The 17897-nt window shown below is 58.4% G+C and overlaps 6 protein-coding genes across 6 annotated transcripts; 3 read left to right on the forward strand and 3 right to left on the reverse strand.

The window, feature by feature from the left end:
* The first annotated feature begins 41 nt into the window (after nt 1-41).
* CDEST_00713 (uncharacterized protein) lies at nt 42-559 on the forward strand. Its single transcript, XM_062916872.1, has one exon. The coding sequence runs from the start codon at nt 46-48 to the stop codon at nt 511-513; it is 468 nt and encodes a 155-aa protein (XP_062772923.1). The 5' UTR covers nt 42-45; the 3' UTR covers nt 514-559.
* A 573-nt stretch (nt 560-1132) lies between these two features.
* CDEST_00714 (Putative ELO family protein) lies at nt 1133-3456 on the reverse strand. The gene is made up of 2 exons (XM_062916873.1): nt 2191-3456; nt 1133-2105 (listed from the first exon to the last, which is right to left on the reverse strand). Exons 1-2 carry the CDS (start codon nt 2953-2955, stop codon nt 1443-1445), a joined length of 1428 nt encoding a protein of 475 aa, XP_062772924.1. The 5' UTR covers nt 2956-3456; the 3' UTR covers nt 1133-1442.
* A 4068-nt stretch (nt 3457-7524) lies between these two features.
* Nucleotides 7525-11172, forward strand: CDEST_00715 (Putative glucose-methanol-choline oxidoreductase, long-chain-alcohol oxidase). The gene is made up of 5 exons (XM_062916874.1): nt 7525-8746; nt 8825-9911; nt 9983-10067; nt 10123-10208; nt 10272-11172. Exons 1-5 carry the CDS (start codon nt 8370-8372, stop codon nt 10938-10940), a joined length of 2304 nt encoding a protein of 767 aa, XP_062772925.1. The 5' UTR covers nt 7525-8369; the 3' UTR covers nt 10941-11172.
* A 108-nt stretch (nt 11173-11280) lies between these two features.
* On the reverse strand, nt 11281-12121 carry CDEST_00716 (Putative molybdopterin cofactor biosynthesis C (MoaC) domain, molybdenum cofactor biosynthesis C). The gene has a single exon (XM_062916875.1). The coding sequence runs from the start codon at nt 11990-11992 to the stop codon at nt 11282-11284; it is 711 nt and encodes a 236-aa protein (XP_062772926.1). The 5' UTR covers nt 11993-12121; the 3' UTR covers nt 11281.
* A 199-nt stretch (nt 12122-12320) lies between these two features.
* Nucleotides 12321-14059, reverse strand: CDEST_00717 (Putative molybdenum cofactor biosynthesis protein A). The gene has a single exon (XM_062916876.1). The coding sequence runs from the start codon at nt 13754-13756 to the stop codon at nt 12344-12346; it is 1413 nt and encodes a 470-aa protein (XP_062772927.1). The 5' UTR covers nt 13757-14059; the 3' UTR covers nt 12321-12343.
* Nucleotides 14060-14947: 888 nt separating this feature from the next.
* CDEST_00718 (Putative quinoprotein alcohol dehydrogenase-like superfamily) lies at nt 14948-16630 on the forward strand (the record flags this gene model as incomplete). Its single annotated transcript, XM_062916877.1, has 3 exons — nt 14948-14972; nt 15046-15902; nt 15959-16630. The coding sequence occupies 3 exons, from the start codon at nt 14948-14950 to the stop codon at nt 16628-16630; spliced, it is 1554 nt and encodes a 517-aa protein (XP_062772928.1).
* Between the last annotated feature and the right edge of the window lie 1267 nt (nt 16631-17897).

Here is a 17897-nt window from a genome sequence, read left to right on the forward strand (position 1 = left end):
TCTCTCCCTTTTTTTTTTTTTTTTTTTTTTTTTGTTGCACGAGAGATGTTTGCCAGCACCATCGTTGGCGCTTGGGGCCATGCATGCAGGTGCGAAGATGTCAGACGGGGAGGCGGGATTTCCTCCAGCGTCGCAGATGGGAAAAAGAAAATCACCCGAGAGCCAGGAGCGGTCGTTACACACACATACACACACACACACACATTCACGCTTTCACGCCATGTCATCGACCGTCGACCACCCCGCGGATCCATAACTCTACTTACGGTGACTAGCGATCCAAGAACCCCATCCGAGGCAAAGCGTTCGCGGCGGCGGGGACCCGTTTGTAAAAAAACGACGGGCGCATGCGGGCTTGGGTACTCACGAAAAACCCTAGCCGGCCGTCTTGCCACGACACGCCGCATCCGCGACGAAGACACGACTGCGAGGGAGAGGGAGGGTGCTAAAGTGGGCGTCAAGACAAGCTTCCCGCCATCCGTCGTCGTACACACACGATCCCCCCCGTCTTAAGCGGACTTGGACATGCCCGGCAGCTCGTGTATTGCCTCTCCAACCCGCGATTAACAGTAAAGCAAAAGAAAAGGCATCCGGGGACACAAGAGCCCCGAGCAGGGACCACGGAGACGACATCGCGGCGTGGATGTATCGCGTCACGTCCCTCAAGGTCGGGTCGAAGTTTCTTTGGGGGGGACGGCAGTAGGTATGCGTCCCCCGGGTTCCCGAAGGTCGCGCGCGTGACGTGGCGGCCGATTGAGTCATCGCCAGCCAGGCAGGACCGTACTAAAAAGATTCTTAAAAAAATAAAACCTCTAGAAAAAACAATGCTTGCCTGAACCAAGCCGCTAGGGTCAGCCAGACAGGCGCGACCGGAAAGGTGGTTTGGCCCATCCGGAGTGCATTCCGGAGCTCCCCAGCAACCGGAAAGGTGGGTGGGGTCGCGGAGAGAATGCTCCAGAGGTCGGGCACGGGGATTCGGGACCGGCCCCCATATTAACCACCGGTCCGGGTGGGTCTGACTCGGAGCGACTTGTTGCATGACGTCAGTCTTCAGCTGTCTTACCCAAAGGAGTAGAACACCGAGTGAAGCACACACCCTCTTATGGTCAACACTTTTCACTGGCGCATGAATCCAAATCGTCAAGTAAACCTCATGTCAATAACCTTATATATATGTACTTGTACCGGCCCACGCCCGGCTTGTCCATGTACTTTGCGCGTGCAATGCAAGACGCCAGACAGTTTCGACAAGTTAACGAGCGCCCCGGGTGATGCAAATGCTTTACCCCCCAATGTTTTTTCCCAGCTCAGAACGCCGTTTGAAACAAAACCATGCCGCCTCCCAGAGGAGCCCCTCCCCCTTCCAGGCTTCCCTTTCGATCGTATTCCATTTTCCATTACCTCCGTCACTTCATCCATGTCCAGCCTCGGACGCGAAGCATTCAGTGCTTGGCCTTGCCGTTGGCGGCGCGCTTGGGGCTGCCTTCGACATTGTACGAGGCGGAGCCGTTGTAGATCTCGCGGTTGACCTCGCGAGCGGCATCCCAGCCGGCCTTCTCGGCCAAGGTGACGTTGCTCTCGCGGCGAGCCTTGCCCTTGCCCTTGGAGGACTCGGCACTGCTGCGGCGGATGTAGCTGCGGATGAAGAACATGACGAACAGGTAGGTCAGGGGCGCAAGGTAGAGGACGTTGAGCCAGATGGCAAAGGTCTCTCCGCTGGTCGTGACGCAGGGCTGAGTGACGAAGATGGTCTCGGAGACGAAGCCATCCTGGGGCACCGCGGCGGCGACCGAGGCGGTAGCGGCAGCGGCATCCTCGGCGACCTGAGAGGAAGCGCCAAAGACCATGTTCTTGAGGGTCTCAAAGGCACCGGCGGTGGCCGTGGCGGCTGCCTCAGCGGCGGTGCCGGTGGCAGTCTTGGTGATGGCATCGGCGCCGCCCTTGTTGAGGGTGTAGACGGTCACGGGGACCGTGTACGAGACGAAAGAGTGGGCCATGGCATAGGTGGCTCCGACGAGGAACTGGGTGATCTGGAGGGTGGTGAGGGTTCGCTTGATGGCCATGGGAACGCGGATGTTGAAAGCGGTGATGGTGTAGTATGTGTACTGAAGGCATTTGTTAGCATTGTTCTCGAGTTCCCCTTTGGCCAGAGGGCGCGCGGGGGCGGGAGCGGGGGCAATAACGACTTACCATCATGGCGTGGATGAAGGAGTTGACCAGGACGAACATCCAGATGGGGGCGGACATGTAGCGCATGCCGGCCCACATGCACATCATGGCGCCGGCGTGGTGGTAGGTCTGCAGGGTGGAGCTGAGCTTGCCCTTGGCGAGAATGATGAAGGTGTCGAGGACCTCGTAGAACTTGCTCAGGTAGAAGATCCAGCCGTAGAAGGCGAGACCCTCGTTCCAGATCCTGCCAGTGACGGTGCGGCTTGGGCGGCCGTCGAAGCCGAGGGCGTTGTTGCCGGTCAGGCTCGACCAGTAGCCGACGGTCTCGTTGTAGACAGTGGCAGCACCGAAGCCGCCGTTTCCGTTCAGCTGGCAGAAGCTGTCGGCGGTGGCGGCCAGGCCGTTGGGGCCGAAGGGGCTCACGACGCTCCTCCGCATGCCACCCAGCATGCCCCAAAAGGTCCAGGCCGAGTAGACGGCGAGGAAGACATTGTGCAGAACAACGAAGGCGAAGAAGGGCCTTGTCTTGCTGATGCCCCACGGCTTGTTCTTGGTCGACTTGTTGTACTTGTTCAACAGCTTGACGGTGACGGCGTAGAGGGTGGCAATGGTGATGGGCACCATGGGGTCGAGGGCGGCGGTGAAGATGTGGTCGGGGATCTCGACCGGGGGCGCGGCGGCGATGGAGCCGGGCAGAGGCGGGGGAATGGCCATGTGGGCGCCATTGGGCGGGAAGGTGAAGAGCGAGGCGGACGGAAGCTCGCCGAGCACGGTGACGCCGGCCATGGTGTGTGGTGGGCGGTGGGGGGAGGAGGGCGATTGGCCAATTGAGTTGGACGGCGGTTCGAAAAAGGGCAGTATGCGGTTCTGGTGAGCCGCGGGCGCGTTTGCAGTCAAATGACAGGACAGCTACAGCGCTCCCTCTCAACACACGGGTATATTTGGCTTCGTAGGCCAAAGTTGATTGGAACGTCGTAGGAGGACCGGTAGAAATGTAGGTGCGTCGAACAACCCGAGAGAGGTCGAGAGAGAGAAGAGGGTAGGGTGTGTATGGGAAGCACTCGACGTGTGAGAGATACACCTAGAGAGAAGGGTTCGGTAAAGACAACAGCAGGTTCCACTGTGAAAGGGTTGTGTCGAAGAACAGGAACAGAAGAGGAGCAGCAGCAGCAGTATTAGCAGAGAGCTGGCAGAAGAGGAGGAGGAGGAGGAGGGAATAGAGGAGGAAGGGTCAGAAGAGAGCGGCGAGATCACGGCGAGGGGAGGGATGCTCGAGGCCTTAATATGGGGAAGGGATGGGAAGAGAAGGGTTGAGTTTCTGGATGGGAAGAAGGAGTGGATATGGATACCAATGCTGCTGAGCGGCTCCTCCCCGCCAATATCCACTCCACGTAATGTACCCATCCACGGTACGGATACCTACTCTTCCCCTTCGCCCTTTCACCCCGGCACAACACACACACACACACACACACACACACACACTCATTCTCTCTCTGGCAGTATATGTACAGTGGGGTGTAGCTCGGGTTGACTAATGGGATTTGGCGGAGAGAGAAAGAGAGAATGCTTGTCTTGGGGAGAAGTTTGTCTCTGCTCGGGCTCTAGTCAAAGATAATGCTGGGGCCAAGGCGCGACAAGTTGAGGCGAGATGGACAACAACCCAGGCAAGTCGCATCAAAGACGGGAGGGTAGGTGTCAAGCGCGGCACAGAAGGTCAAGCAAGCGGTGGCCGAAGCTGTAGCACCTTTGTGAGTGGGACGAATAATTGCATTGAGAGAGAGTTGCAGGTCACAACGGTACGTAAAAGTCGTGTGGCTATCTGTGTGTCTGTGTGTCTTGCTCTAAGCCAGCAGCAGTCCGGATGGGTAGAGGAGGAAAGCTACCTTACCGTCTGGACGTCTAGCTTCTCAATCTCAATGCTATGCAAGGTAAAGCACGCGCGGCACGTACATTCTATGTACCTCGAAACTGCCTAAACATGGGCAGTCGAGGTACGTACCTGGGGAACCAGTCGACGGAAGCAAGAGCTATCTAGTTATGTATCTCTCTTCCCCCAGGCAAGAGCAGGCAAATGACGACGAAAATTGTCAAGTGCGCACATGGCCTTCCCAAAGGCGCAAGTGCCTCGTGAGCGCTTGCCCTGCCCGCCTTACATCCATGTGTGGATTCCACCACTGAGAAACCCATCCCCTCCGTTTCGATGCGATTGGTCTCGCCAAGCAAACAAGGCCGCATCAGCTTTTCCTTGCTTCCTCGTCGGCGGTCACTAGTGAACCAGCTATCTGGCCTCCTGGAGGCTGGAGATGCTGCCTGCCTCGATGTCTGTACTTGTCGGGTACTTCCTCCTGGAAACATTGTTGAGAGGCACATGAACAACGGTTCGAAGCTCAAGACTCAAGCTTGACACCGGACGAAAGGCCCTGCAAAACCGTCGGCGGATCCCCGTCAACCCATGCCCAACTGATCTCTCTTCCTCTCCTTTTTTCTACTCCTTTTCTCCATCTGCCTCGGCTTCTCTCGACATCATCCTTGCTTGGGGGTTTTTTTAAAGCCTACCCTGGCACCCCCAGGCGGCCGGGGTGGGAATTGCAGAATGGGGCCCAAGCCAAAGGTAGATTGTACTGTAGGATACAGGGGGGGACTTGCGTGTCGCGGCTGACGAGATGACACTGGAGGTCGGCGAGATGCTTCTCTGCGACAGAACAAGACGTCTGGAGCACATTCCGTCGAGAGTCAACCAACGAGCGACTTGTGCCACATGCATCACGTTGAACTCATCGTCTTTGCGCCGCTATCGCTCATCGGCTGCGATCTGAGGTCAACGGGAAGAAGGGCGGGGTCGGGTTGAAACGGTTGAAAAAGATGCGACATGGATGTTTGCCTCGACGTTACCGGCAAGCCATTGCCCAGCCGGTGTCCCAGACATGTCTCTGCGCCTTTGGGAGCTTTGAACACCTGCTCCCAACTCTATTTCGGCCATGTTAATAAGCGTTTATCGACATGTTCAACATGGCCGTAGCACTGACTTACGCCCAGTCAGTGCTCTCCGGTCACGCTGCCTGCGACATTATGCGACAGACTGAGAGATCGCGACGTGGTCTATGTCGAAAGCGACTCTGACGAACTACGGTCGGAGGCGCCGGACTGTTGTTACAGTGTGCGCGCGCACGAGTTTGAAGCGATGAAGACGAGTCGCAACTCACAAGCCCAAGTTGAAGTCGACGCGACGCAGCTCTCGACAACTTTTTTTTTTTTTTACTTTTGCCCCTCCTCCCTCTTTTCCTTTTTCTTTCTGGAAGTCCACGCTGACTTCCTTCAACCTTGCCCCTGGTTCCTGGTGGACACTTGGTGGGGGAGACACTTTGTAAATGTACAGCTCAAATACTAGTGTTACCAATACATACATGCCTTGTTTACTAACGCGCATCAAGTGCCTTGTGGTCCACGTCACGAACCATCAACGGCCCATCCGCCGTGGCCCCTGTAGCCCCCGCAAGTAGTGTCGCGTCACTAAACACATCTAACCGGCCTGGCCTCTGACCTTTTTTTTTTTTTTGTTGGGGGAGCGCTAGGCCCGATTCTGTCAATCCTCTTTCGCTCGTATCGGGTTTTCTTCCCTCTCTCCTGCCCTCCTTGTCTCTTTTCTTGAGATTGCAGTCTTGTTGAAGGAGACGGACCCTCTTATCTACGAATAGACCATCATGAAGTCAGAGGGCGATAGCTCGAAAAGCATGTGAGCGATCAGGGGCCTGACTGGCCTTCATCGCTCGTGATTTCTCACACACACTCTCTCAACGCGGTACGGATACAGTACGCGATCACAGGATCCCGTCATCCCTCCATCATTATCGAGTATGGTCTCAACCACCGCCTTGGACGGACGACACGCATGGCGGCGCACCTGCAACAAGAGTTGACCACCACTAACACTCAACTACCATGAACATCTATCCACAGTAGTACTGGCGGATTCATGTCCCAGCTATCAACCTTCCACAACCGTCGATGCTCGCAATATCCCGAGGGAACAGGACAACTAAGCCAGGGTCCGGGAAAGAGCCTGCTCGCTTGTCTGCTGGATTACGCGCCTGTTCGCCATCGGTCAACAATTTCTACGCAGATCGACTCTCACATGCAAATCTTTCTTCTCGTCAGATGTGCTCACTCTCTTTCCCCCAACAAATTCGGCTTCAAAAAAAATGACCCCCCCGGCCCCAACTTCCCCTTTGAATACTCTTGGCCGCCAGACCGCCCGCCCATCGACAGATGACACCCAACTCGCCAGCGTCCCCCCCCCTGTTGCCGATGGATAGGCCCGCCCTTGGACCCTGAAAAATATCCACGTCTGGTTTAGCAGCCGGGGGCCTGTACGGAGTAGCTAGCTGCAGCTTTGAGGGGAAAGCCAATCTTGCAATTGGCTGGCCGCCTTGCCCGCCGCACCCGTCCACGTCGCATGTCTTTCCGTACCTGTGTGCTCCTGGCTGGCAGCTCGCCTGCCCGTTCGCCCGGGCACGGCGCATCTGACCTACCCGAACGCGGCTGTACTAACAACTGGGAGCCCGGAAGCTTTCGAGGAGCGGGCGGACCCGAACCAGGTGCATCGGCACCCACTTCGTCTTCGCATCTACTTGGTCATGGCACCGGTAGCCGAAAAAGCTACCGGCCACGGAAGGGAGCGGCTGATCCGGGGGTGGTGGGGTGGGCGGCGCCGGGTCGCCGTCAAGTGCGGACCCGACACGACCAAGGTGCCGCCACCAAGACTGATCGGGAGGCGGACTCGGGTCCAGACGCCGCACAGCCTTCTGCAGCTTTACACCCGTCCGACTCGTATTCCTCAAGATGATACGTCCTGAGATTGATTTCGGACCGTATCTCTCTCAAATCATTCGATGAAGCGTACTATAAACGCGTCTATGTCACTGACGGACACGGGACGGAGGTGGCAGCAGCCGGTTTTCTTGTTTCACGGAGTCCATGCGAGCCGAGGCTCATCACACTTCGCTCCCCCCCTCAAGCCGAATCAGTGAGAGGCTGCATCATCGACCTGCATGCCGCACCGCTGCCACCTGTTCGTCACTTGCAGATGTCTGGCCGCATCGGGCGTTTTATCATTCTCACTTCAGCACCTCACATGCAGTGCACTACTACACCAAGACTCAATCGGGCATCCTCCTCCTCCTCTGAGGGTGGCCCCGTTTGGGTTGCCGCTATTCCAGCCACTGGCAAGAGTGTGAGCCAGTCACCTTCGGACTCCGTCTGGCTCCCGATGCCATCCGCCGCGCCGTGATATTCCCCGCATGATCAGCTCAATTCGGTTTTCGTCCGCACACACACACACACACACACACACACTCATAAGCCACGTCGAACCGTACCCGGGTCCAGGTTGCATGCGCCCAAATGCCGCGCGCAGCAGCCCCCGCGTTCCGCCAATGCAATACTGCATGTCGTTGTTTGGTGTCGACACCTCTGTTGCCCGGCTCCGACGGGTGTTAGTTAGTCCCGGATCAACATCACGAGATGTTGCACTGTGGCTAGCGAACGAAGCTCTGAAGGTAGCCTCGGGAACCAAATCATCTGCGTCGTCTGGCCGCAAAAGCAAAAGAAAAAGAAAAAAGACTAGTGGCAAAATCCTTGACTGGCTCTTTGAATCTTGAGGGCATCTCCCGGATCGGGCATAGGGCTACCTGAGGAACCTGAGGAACCTACGGGACGTGGAGAGGAGAGAAATCCCCCCCATGGCAATACTGTAATGCCTCGTCGCACAGACCCCGCATCTATGGCAAACACGAGCCCCTGCAGCAGCAGCACGACCACCACCTCCACCTCCACCACCATACGAGCGGCAGGGGAGGGCGGGCCAACGTCGACTCTCTTCCCTTTCTCGATTCCCGTGCATAGTCGAAACATCAGTCGAGCATGAGCTTCCGAGGTGTCTGCCCTCGCTCATGTGTCAACTGAGCTTATACCCAATCCCGAGCTATCCCCCCTCATCTGCGCTTTTGTATTCCTTGGTTGGTGTGACTCTGCTACTTCTTTCCGCCGCTTCATAGCTCTTTCAACGCTGCCTATCCGTGTGTCGCTAGTACCAGATCCGGCTCTCCTCTCTCGTCTCCATTCTCCATTCTCTCCGCATTTCCCGCTCACAGCCGCATCACCACTCATAGTTGCATCATCACTCACGAGTTTGCTTCACCATGACCACTCTGCCGAAAACAGTCCCCGGCACTGCGGTCCAGGTCCAGCTGCCGGCCTTGCCGACCTCTGACTTCTGGAGCGAGACACAATGGGCCGTCATGATGTCCCTGCTCGAGGCGGTCCTCCCGTCCATCTCACGCCCGTCGACTCTCTCAGACCCGACGAACCAGGTCCGTGTACCCGAGGCCGATTATGCGGCGGCGCTCCAGCTCGCCCAGAACACCATGAAGAAGCCGCCGTCGGAGGAAAAGTTCCAGGAGTACCTCGCACACAACCCGGCAAAGGAACCCAAGTTCGTCGAGAGCATCACGAGGACCGTGGCCGCACTTGCACCGGCTGCTCAGCGCCAGCTGGGTGGTGTCATGAGCTCATTGGCGTATGTATCGCCCCCCCCCCCAAAACCGTTATCGACATTGGAAAAAAAGAGAGCGCCATGACTGACTTGGCTCGGCAGCACTCGCACTGGCACATTGCTGCTGACCGGCTACTGGACCCCGGTTCATCTGCAGCCGCTGGAGGTTCGTGAGAAGATTCTCAAGGCCTGGCAGACCTCGCGCCTCCCGGCGATCCGCGTCCTGTCCAAGTCGATTTGCCTGCTGGCTCAGAAGAGCGCCGTGCAGACGAGTCCTCTGTTCAAGGAGTTGACCGATTACACCGACATGCCCGATTTCCAGAAGCATGGCGAGGGTTACGACTTCAACTTTATGCAGTTCGAGGCCTCCGACGCACCCGCCGTCGTGGAGACCGACGTGGTCATCGTCGGGTCCGGCTGCGGAGGCGCCGTGGCCGCCAAGGTGCTAGCCGAGGCGGGCCACAAAGTCCTCGTCGTCGACAAGTCGTACTACTACTCACCAAACCAGCTCCCGATGAGCCAGGACGCCGGGTGCCAGTTTCTGTACGAAAACAGCGGCTTCATCACGAGCGACGACAACTCTCTGAATCTGGTCGCTGGAAGCTGCTGGGGCGGCGGCGGGACCGTCAACTGGAGCGTGAGCCTTCAGACACAGGGTTTCGTGCGCAAGGAATGGTCCGAGAAGCGCGGATTGCCCTTCTTCACGTCGCCCCAATTCCAAAACTGTCTGGACAAGGTGTGCGACTTCATGGGCGTGGGAGCTGACCACGTGCGCCACAACCACCGCAACCAGGTGCTGCTGGACGGGTCCCGGAAGCTCGGCTGGCACGCGACGACGGCCCCGCAGAACACGGCCGGCACGGAGCACTACTGCGGGCAGTGCCATCTCGGATGCGCATCGACCGAGAAGCAGGGCCCTACGGTTAGCTGGCTGCCTGCGGCGGCGGCGTCCGGGGCCAGGTTCATCGAAGGCTTCGAGGTTGAGAAGGTGACGTTTGATGAGTCGAGCGGCGGTTCCAAACGGGCCACGGGCGTTGTTGGGAAGTGGGTGTCGAGGGGCGCTGACGGAAGCACCAGCGCGCCCTTGGATCAGCGAACCACGCGGGAGGTCGTCGTCAAGGCAAAGAAGGTTATTGTGGCCGCTGGCTCGGTTTCGAGTCCCTTGGTGTTGCTGAGGAGCGGTTTGACTGTGAGTTGAGACGTTACTACTCGGTCATCTCCAAAAAAAAAAAAAAAAACCCCTTCTGACGTATATCGCAGAACCGGCACATTGGACGCAACCTCTACGTCCATCCCTGCAACTTTGTAGGCGGCTACTGGAAAGAAGACTGCAAGCCATGGGAAGGTATATCTCACTACTTACGGAACACCTTTCCTATTCCTCCGCTGACATTCGACAGGTGGCACCATCACCGGCTACTGTTCCTCGTTTGAGGACCTCGACAAGGCCGGCCACGGCGTCAAGCTAGAAGCCACATGCATGGTTGTACGTTGTCATCATCGTCATCTCTTGGCCTGTCTACGACCACCACGCTGACTTCACATATAGCCCTACACGATTCTCTCCAGCATGCCCTGGCACTCAGGCCTCCAGGCCAAGCTCTCGGAGCTCCGTTTCCGCCACTTCGGGGCCTTTATCTCCCTCACCCGCGACCGCGACACGGGACGTGTGTTCCCGGACCCGATCACGGGCCGCCCACGCGTCGACTACGTCGTCTCGGATTTCGACCGCGCCCACACCCTCGAGGGCGTCATCGCACTGTGCAAGATCTGCTACGTCGAGGGCGCCATCGAGATCCACGCGGGCATCCCTGGACTCGAGCCCTTTGTCCGGGAAGACCGCGCTGAGCCGCCCGAAAAGACGGCGGCGGCGGCGTCGGGCTCGCTGGGGTCGGAGAGCGGGGACGAGGCGATCCTCGACGGGGTCAACGACCCGCGCTTCGTTGCATGGCTCGACAAGCTGCGCAAAGTCAATAACGCGCCGCCCGTGGCCATATTCTCGTCGGCGCACCAGATGGGCACGTGCAGGATGGCGCCGAACGAGGACGAGGGCGTCGTCGGGCCCAAGGGCCACGTGTGGGGGACAGAGGGGCTGTTCGTGGCGGACGCGAGCGTCTTCCCGAGCGCAAGCGGCGTGAACCCGATGGTTACAAACATGGCCATCGCGGACTGGATTGCGACGCATGTCAGCAAGGACATGAAGGCCGAGAGATTGTAGGAGGCGGCCTGCGACGACGACGACTACGACAACAACGACGATTGCCCGGAGAGGCGGGGCAGGGGGTGTAGAACGTCACGGTAAGCGCTGTTGCATGCATACCCAAACTGTGGCAACGGGCGCTCGTTCTGGTATTTGATAACTCGAGAGATCTCACAACGGTGGCGAAAACCTTCACCGCGCTGGCATTATTTAGTGTGTGTATGCATGTAATATATATTTTCCTGTACGTCGCCGGTACTTCGCATCGTGAGACAAAATCAGCAGCATCGCATCCCTCGGGACGGGGAACGTATGGTAACGACATGCCGATCATGGCCTCCCAATGGACAGTCCATCTACTACGGCATCTCCCATCGCCCGCTCTTCCCGCCGTCCTTCAGGACGACCCTCAGACCGCCGATGACCATGGCCTTGTCGACGGCCTTGCACATGTCGTAGACGGTCAGCGCGGCAGCGCCGGCGGCGGTCAGGGCCTCCATCTCGACGCCCGTCTTGCCCTCGCACTCGACGGTGGCCTCGACGTGGAGGACCGTCTCGTCGTCGGCGGCGCTCGCGGGCTCGATCTCGACGGCGACGTGCGAGAGCGCGATCGGGTGGCACAGCGGGATCAGGTCGGACGTGCGCTTGGCGGCCATGATGCCGGCGACGCGCGCCGTGCCGAGGACGTCGCCCTTCTTGACCTGCGAGGCGCGGATGAGGCGGAGCGCGAGCGGACCGGAGAAGGTCACGGTGCACGCGGCCCGGGCGACGCGCGCCGTTGGCTGCTTGGAGGCGATGGAGACCATGTGCGCCGAGCCCGTCGTCGGGGACACGTGAGTGAGGGACGGGGACGGGGACGGCCGGGGGTTGCTGTTGTCGTTGCTGCTGCTGCTGCTGCTGTTGCTGTTGCCGTTGCCGTTGTCGTTGCCGGGCCGGAGAGCGGTCGAGGAGAAGAGACGGACTTGGTAGTGGTGGTGAGAGGTCGTCGTCGACGGTCCGAAGAGGTGGGTGGGAACCCTCGAGATGCCCGGAGCCGAGCCGAAGGCCGGGAGCGTCGTCCGGTTCGGCATTGGGGGTGCACGGGGTAGGCGAGGGACGGACTGAAGCGGCTGGGGAGAATCTAAATCGACTCGGGTATTCAGTCTTTCCGTTCATGTACAGACGTATTATTCATATCGTAGACATCTCCCGTCTGTGAACATACCCTTCTCCCCCCCCCCCCCCCTTCCCCCCTTTCTCGTAAAGTTTGTCCGCCTGCTCGAACTATCCATTCTACCTACCCATTTGGTATTTCCAACGCCGTATTGATGCAAAAAAGATACCACAGAAAAGAAAAAGGTAAAAGAACATCCCCCCCCTCTTCGTCAAACGTCCTACCCCCCCCCACCCTCTCTCCCTTCTAACAAGTGGAACAAGGGCCGTTACCCACCTATCAAGATCATGGGCCTGTTCTTCATATGCTCCAGGGCGCCGATGCCGGCGTGCTTCTCCTTCTTCCGCTTGACGGCCATGCCGATGATGTCGAGCAGCTCGGCCTCGTTGAGGGCCAGGCCGAGCGGGGTGTCCGGGTCGGCGAGCCCCTGGCGGCGGTCCATCTCGATCTGCCTCATGGCCTCGAGGGCGCGCTCGTCGATGGGGTCGCCGTTGTTGGCGCGGCGCAGGATGTCGCGCAGCGACACCTCGGTGTTGCCGAACAGGCAGACCTTGAGGTTGCCGTCGCTCGTGATGCGCAGGCGGTTGCAGGTGCCGCAGAAGTTGTGCGTCATGCTCGTGATGAAGCCGATGCGGCCGGCGAAGCCGGGGACGTGCCACGTCTTGCTCGTGTCGTTCTTGTGGTCCCGGACCTTGGCGAGGGTCGGGTGGGCGGCGCGGATGACGTCGAGCATCTCGGCGTAGGGCAGCATCTTGCCCTTGTTCCAGCGGTTGCCGTCGAAGGGCATGTACTCGATGAAGCGCACCTCGAGGTCGAGGTCGCGCGTCATGTCGACAAAGGGGACGATCTCAGCGTCGTTGCGGCCGCGCATGACGACGCAGTTGATCTTGAACTTGATGCCGGCGCCGAGGCGGTTGAGCTCGAGGATGCGGTCGATGCTCTTGCGGACGGCGTCGAAGCCGTTGCGGCGCGTCATGACCTGGAACATGTGCGGGTCGAGGGTGTCGAGGCTGAGGTTGACGCCCGTCAGGCCGGCCTCGACCATGCTGTCGAGCTTGCGGTGCAGCGAGAGCCCGTTGGTCGTCAGGCACAGCTCGCGCAGGCCGCGGGGCCGGAGGGCGCCGATCTGCTGCATGAGCGGCACGATGTCGCGGCGCACCGTCGGCTCGCCGCCCGTCAGCCGGATCTTGGTGACGCCCTGGGACACGAAGACGGACGACAGCAGCACGATCTCGGGCGTCGTCAGCAGCTCGCTCGTCGGCGAAAGCGGCACGCCCTCCTCGGGCATGCAGTACACGCACCGGAGGTTGCACCGTTCCGTCACGGAGATGCGGAGGTAGTCGTGCTGCCGGTGGAAGGTGTCGGTCAGGAAGTCGGAGAAGGGTTTCGCTTCCTTGGCGAGACGGCGGCTGGTGGGAGGCCGTTGCTGTTGCTGTTCATGTTGTTGTTGTTGTTGTTGCTGCTGCTGCTGTTGCTGTTGCTGTTGCTGTTGCTGTGCGGTGGCGGGTGTCGTCGTCGTAACGTGGGCTTCTGCGGCGGGGGCGGCGACGACGGTATTCAGACACCTCCTCGTCTGAGGCTGTCGTGAGCGCGCCAGCTGCGGTCTACCATGCCGTGACAGGTCTCCGCCGGTGCGCAAGACTGCGCGAGACCATGTGCCGTGTCTCATGGTTGCTTTCATGTGAGCAGGTAGGTCGTCGATGGGTCACAGTGGGTGATGGCAGGGATGAGTATGAATGAAGTATGAGTGTGTGTGTGTGAAAGTGAGAGTGAGAGTGAGAGACGAGAAGAAGGAGAGAGAGAGAGAGAGACGATCACACAGTGCTCATTCCCATCACTGCAGCAGCGGCAAGGAAAACAGTGATGGATGGGTTGGTCAGACGAAAGAATTATGAGATTCGAGCTAGGGCTTTTGAGCGGGCATTGAGCGGGCATGCTATCACGATGATGAGATAGCCATCTCCGTCGATTTCCAATTGAGAGATGTGACACCCGTGACTCAGCAACGGCGTGGCGATTACCTATCCCATTTGTTTTTAGTGCAGTTCTAGCGTAGGTCCCTCCCTGGGTAGGTAGGTAGGTAGGGGGAGGGGAGGGGAGGGGAGTCGCCAGCGCACAGGTCACCGGGTCTCGCGGAGTCGGTCGAGCAGCAAGCTTTCAGCGGGCATTAGCGGGGGGGGGGGGGGGGGGTGGTCAATGATTTTGCCGCGGCCTCGCCCTGCATAAGCATTTGACGGTTCTTCACTGCAGCTGTTGTGCTACCTCCTGGGCAGGCGGGAGGGGGTACGTGCCCAGGTGCGTAACGGCGAATTATCCCTGCGCTGATTGGACTCGAGGCTTTGCTGGGTCGTCCCTTCCGCTCGTCGTCCGGCCGGCAACCTCCGTGGAGGCAGCAGCCCCGCACTAATCCCGAACAGGAAGCAAGGTAAACAACCAAAGATGCACTTTCCTTCTTCTTCAGGTTCAGCCCGTTCCATTTCGACAACGGCTCTTTTCTTCAAGACCGACCGACTGACTCCACCGCAACCGAGAACACGCTTGCCGAATCCATCATTACAGCAGCAAAAGAAGCGGCAACCACTTACACGTTTTTGTGTGTGTGTGTGTGTGTGTATCTGTTGTGCGTGTGGTGGCACACTATACACCTCAGACTTTGTCTACCTTTCTCTCACTCACTCACCTACTCACTCACTCACTCACTCACTCACTCACTCACTCACTCACTCACTCTCTGCTACCTCCACCTATCCCAGCAAGTCGGCAACAACTGTCTCAAAAGACCTTCCCGAAAAGGCCAAATCATCTCTTGGACCAACCAAGAGGGTTTCTGTATCGGCACTCACCCGGCCTACCTACCGCCAATCCATGCATGATGCACTTTTCAAGCGTCTTTAAATGTGAGATACGCACACCGCAACACCATTGCCACCACCACCAAACATAGACACGACTGGCTGACCCTTTTCTCAGCGTCGGTGCGCTGCGCCCCAAGTCCCGATGGCAACCTGATTGCAACACTGCTGTTTCCGGCCTCAATCAGTCTGCGATCCGTCGAATCCTTGGAGACGGTTCATTGCATCAAGCTGCCTCCCAACCTCGGCCCTGCCTATGCTCTGCGATGGTCTCCGTCTTCGCGCCGCATTCTCGCCTGCTATGCTGACCAGATTCACGTCTACTCGGCCTCGGCACCGGGCTACCATGCCGTCATCCGCAACCCCGCAACCCCCAACTTGAAGCCTACATTTGTTCAGTTCGGCTCCTCCGACACCGAAGTCTTCATGTGCTCCTCGTACGGACTCAAGTTCTCCGTCTTTGACCTGGCGACCGGGAGAACAGTCGAGATCAGCAACCCAAAGTTCCACCAGGCTGCCGTGGCTTCACGGGGGTTTGCGTTGAGGCCCGGCTCGGCTCACCTGGCCATCCTCACCAGAGTGGCCGGCAAAGATATCGTCGGCATCCAGCACCCCAAGACGAGAGAGGTACTCCGGTCCTGGCAGCCTGACACCGTCGATGCTCAAGGCTTGGCCTGGACCCCGGACGGCCGCTGGCTCGTCATGTGGGAGTCGGCTGCTCAGGGTCACAAGATCTTGTTTTATACCCCGGACGGCCACCTCTTCAAGACGTGGTCTGGTCCCTCCCCCGTCGAGGACGAAGATGAGCATTACGACCTCGGCGCCGGCGTCAGGGTCTGTCAACTCAGTCCGGATGGTGCCCGCATGGCTGTATGCGATTACACCCGTACCGTTCGTGTCATTGACACCAAGACCGCCACCGAGTCGATGAGGCTTGACCATCCTACAGCCATCACTCCGAGAGAGACCATTCAGGTGGGTAACCCGGCTTCCTTTGCGACGTTCAGCGTTGCGTGCTGACACCAGAATAGATCTGGCAAGAGCAAATCGGTAACCCCCAGTCGGGCTCCCACCACTCTTTTTCGAGAGCGACCCAATCCGTATCCGCTCCGACCCGTACAGCCAACGGAGGTCCCGATGCAAAGCCAGCCCCTACCCTTTCATCGTTCGATGCATCCTCGGGCCTCCTGGCTACGACGTTGGAAGACTGGCCAAGCACTGTTTGGGTCTGGGATCTGGCATCCTCCGAGCTCCGCGCCGTCTTGATCTTCCATAGCAACATTGCTGGTTTCTCCTGGCATCCGACGCAACGTGAGGTGCTGATGGTGACCAACGAAGGAGACAGCTACGCAGGCTTGGTGTTTGTTTGGGATCCCTTGTCCGATGGCCCAAGAACGGTAGACTTTGGCGCACGCCTGCCCGAGACAAAGGTGATGGGAAAACCGCAGGTCTCGTGGCTGGAGTGGGCGGGGGACGCCGCCATCCTTCTTTTGGGAGACGGTAGGCACCACCTTCTGGCCTCCGTTGCCGGATCCGAGGACTCGGGGGCTCCTTGGCAGGATGCCCAACGCAACGATTTGACCATGACCACGGGCAAAGACGATACTCAACTATCCGCCCCCGCATTAGACGACTTCGACGAGGACCTGTCCGGTCTCGACATGTCCCAGGTCGACGACACCTTCTCCTTCAAGAAAGTATGATCGGCCGGAGGGCCGCCACTTCGGTGTCGGAAGGATCGTAATACGTAAATTTCTCAACGACAAAAAAAACCAGTTGGCAAGTCAGCTCCAGCTTGGTAGATGCCGGCGGCAGCCTCCCAGCTGCCCGCTGATAACAGCAGTCGTAGATGCTGCCGCTAGGGCCGCGGCAGGATTGCTGTTACGCCGACAGTCCTGGATCTCATCAGGGAGGATGCTAGTGGGCCATCTCAAATTGCCACCGCCGCATCCACATTCTGCGAGGGGTCCCTCGAGAGACTTTGTCGATGTTCTTTGCAAGGAGCGCGGAACCGACTACAATGGGAGAGGTCCCAATGAGCCGGCCTCGAGCGCAAAGTATATTGGAATGCTCACTGAGATTCACAAACGCCTTAGCCGGCCAAGAAACAGCTGGGTAACACTGAATGTTGGCCGTGGTAGTTGGTCCACTTTCAGTCCCAGCCTCAGACCTGGACAGGCCCGGTTTTCGCAAAGGCCGACGCAAAAGGTCTGTGGTTCGTCAGGACGGGACCTTCATTGCAATCCCAGAAACCGACCAACGGCAGACGGTCAAAGTACACAGGCGGTGAGACTAAGACCTGCTTCCGAAAACCGAGATCCACGGAGCGCATTTGGGCAAGTAATGACGGCACGAACAATATACAGACCAACAACACAGGTTCATTCCTGAACACGACAGACCAATACGAGGGCCCGGTTGCGTAAATCATGAACTGCACTTCAGCTGTCTCTTTCCCGGTAATTGGCAGGCCGGGTGCCCTGTACGAGATGAACTTCCTATGCCAGTCCGCTCGGCTAGCCCAACTCTACAACAGCACGGGTGGCCTTGAGCAGCATTAGTCCAGTTTGGGAATCGAATCCGTTCCATTATATCTCTGCCGGCGAGGATAAGTCCACAAGAGAACCTCGGATGACTCATCTAAACAAAGCGTTTGGGAAACGGACAAGTCGGTTATTATTCTTGCCAAGCAGTAATAGGCTAAGGGATAGAAGAAAAGATCGCACACATCAGGTACAATTTATTATTGCATCTACAAGAAAGAAAGAAAAGAAAGATCCTATCTCACCTGATTTAATTGTCGTTCCTTCTCATCTCGGCCTCTCGCGTCGAGGCTGCTTGCGGCCGCCGCTGGATCTCGCCACACCCGAGATCCAGGTTCCACGGTAGCCCGCTGCACCGTTTGTTGGTTGTCACACACGGCGTTCCGTGCTGCCGGCCACGCCGCTTGCGGGTTTGTCCTACCCAACA

The sequence above is a fragment of the Colletotrichum destructivum genome, chromosome 1 (genome assembly GCF_034447905.1).
Source record: "Colletotrichum destructivum chromosome 1, complete sequence".
Taxonomy (NCBI): Eukaryota; Fungi; Ascomycota; class Sordariomycetes; order Glomerellales; family Glomerellaceae; genus Colletotrichum; species Colletotrichum destructivum.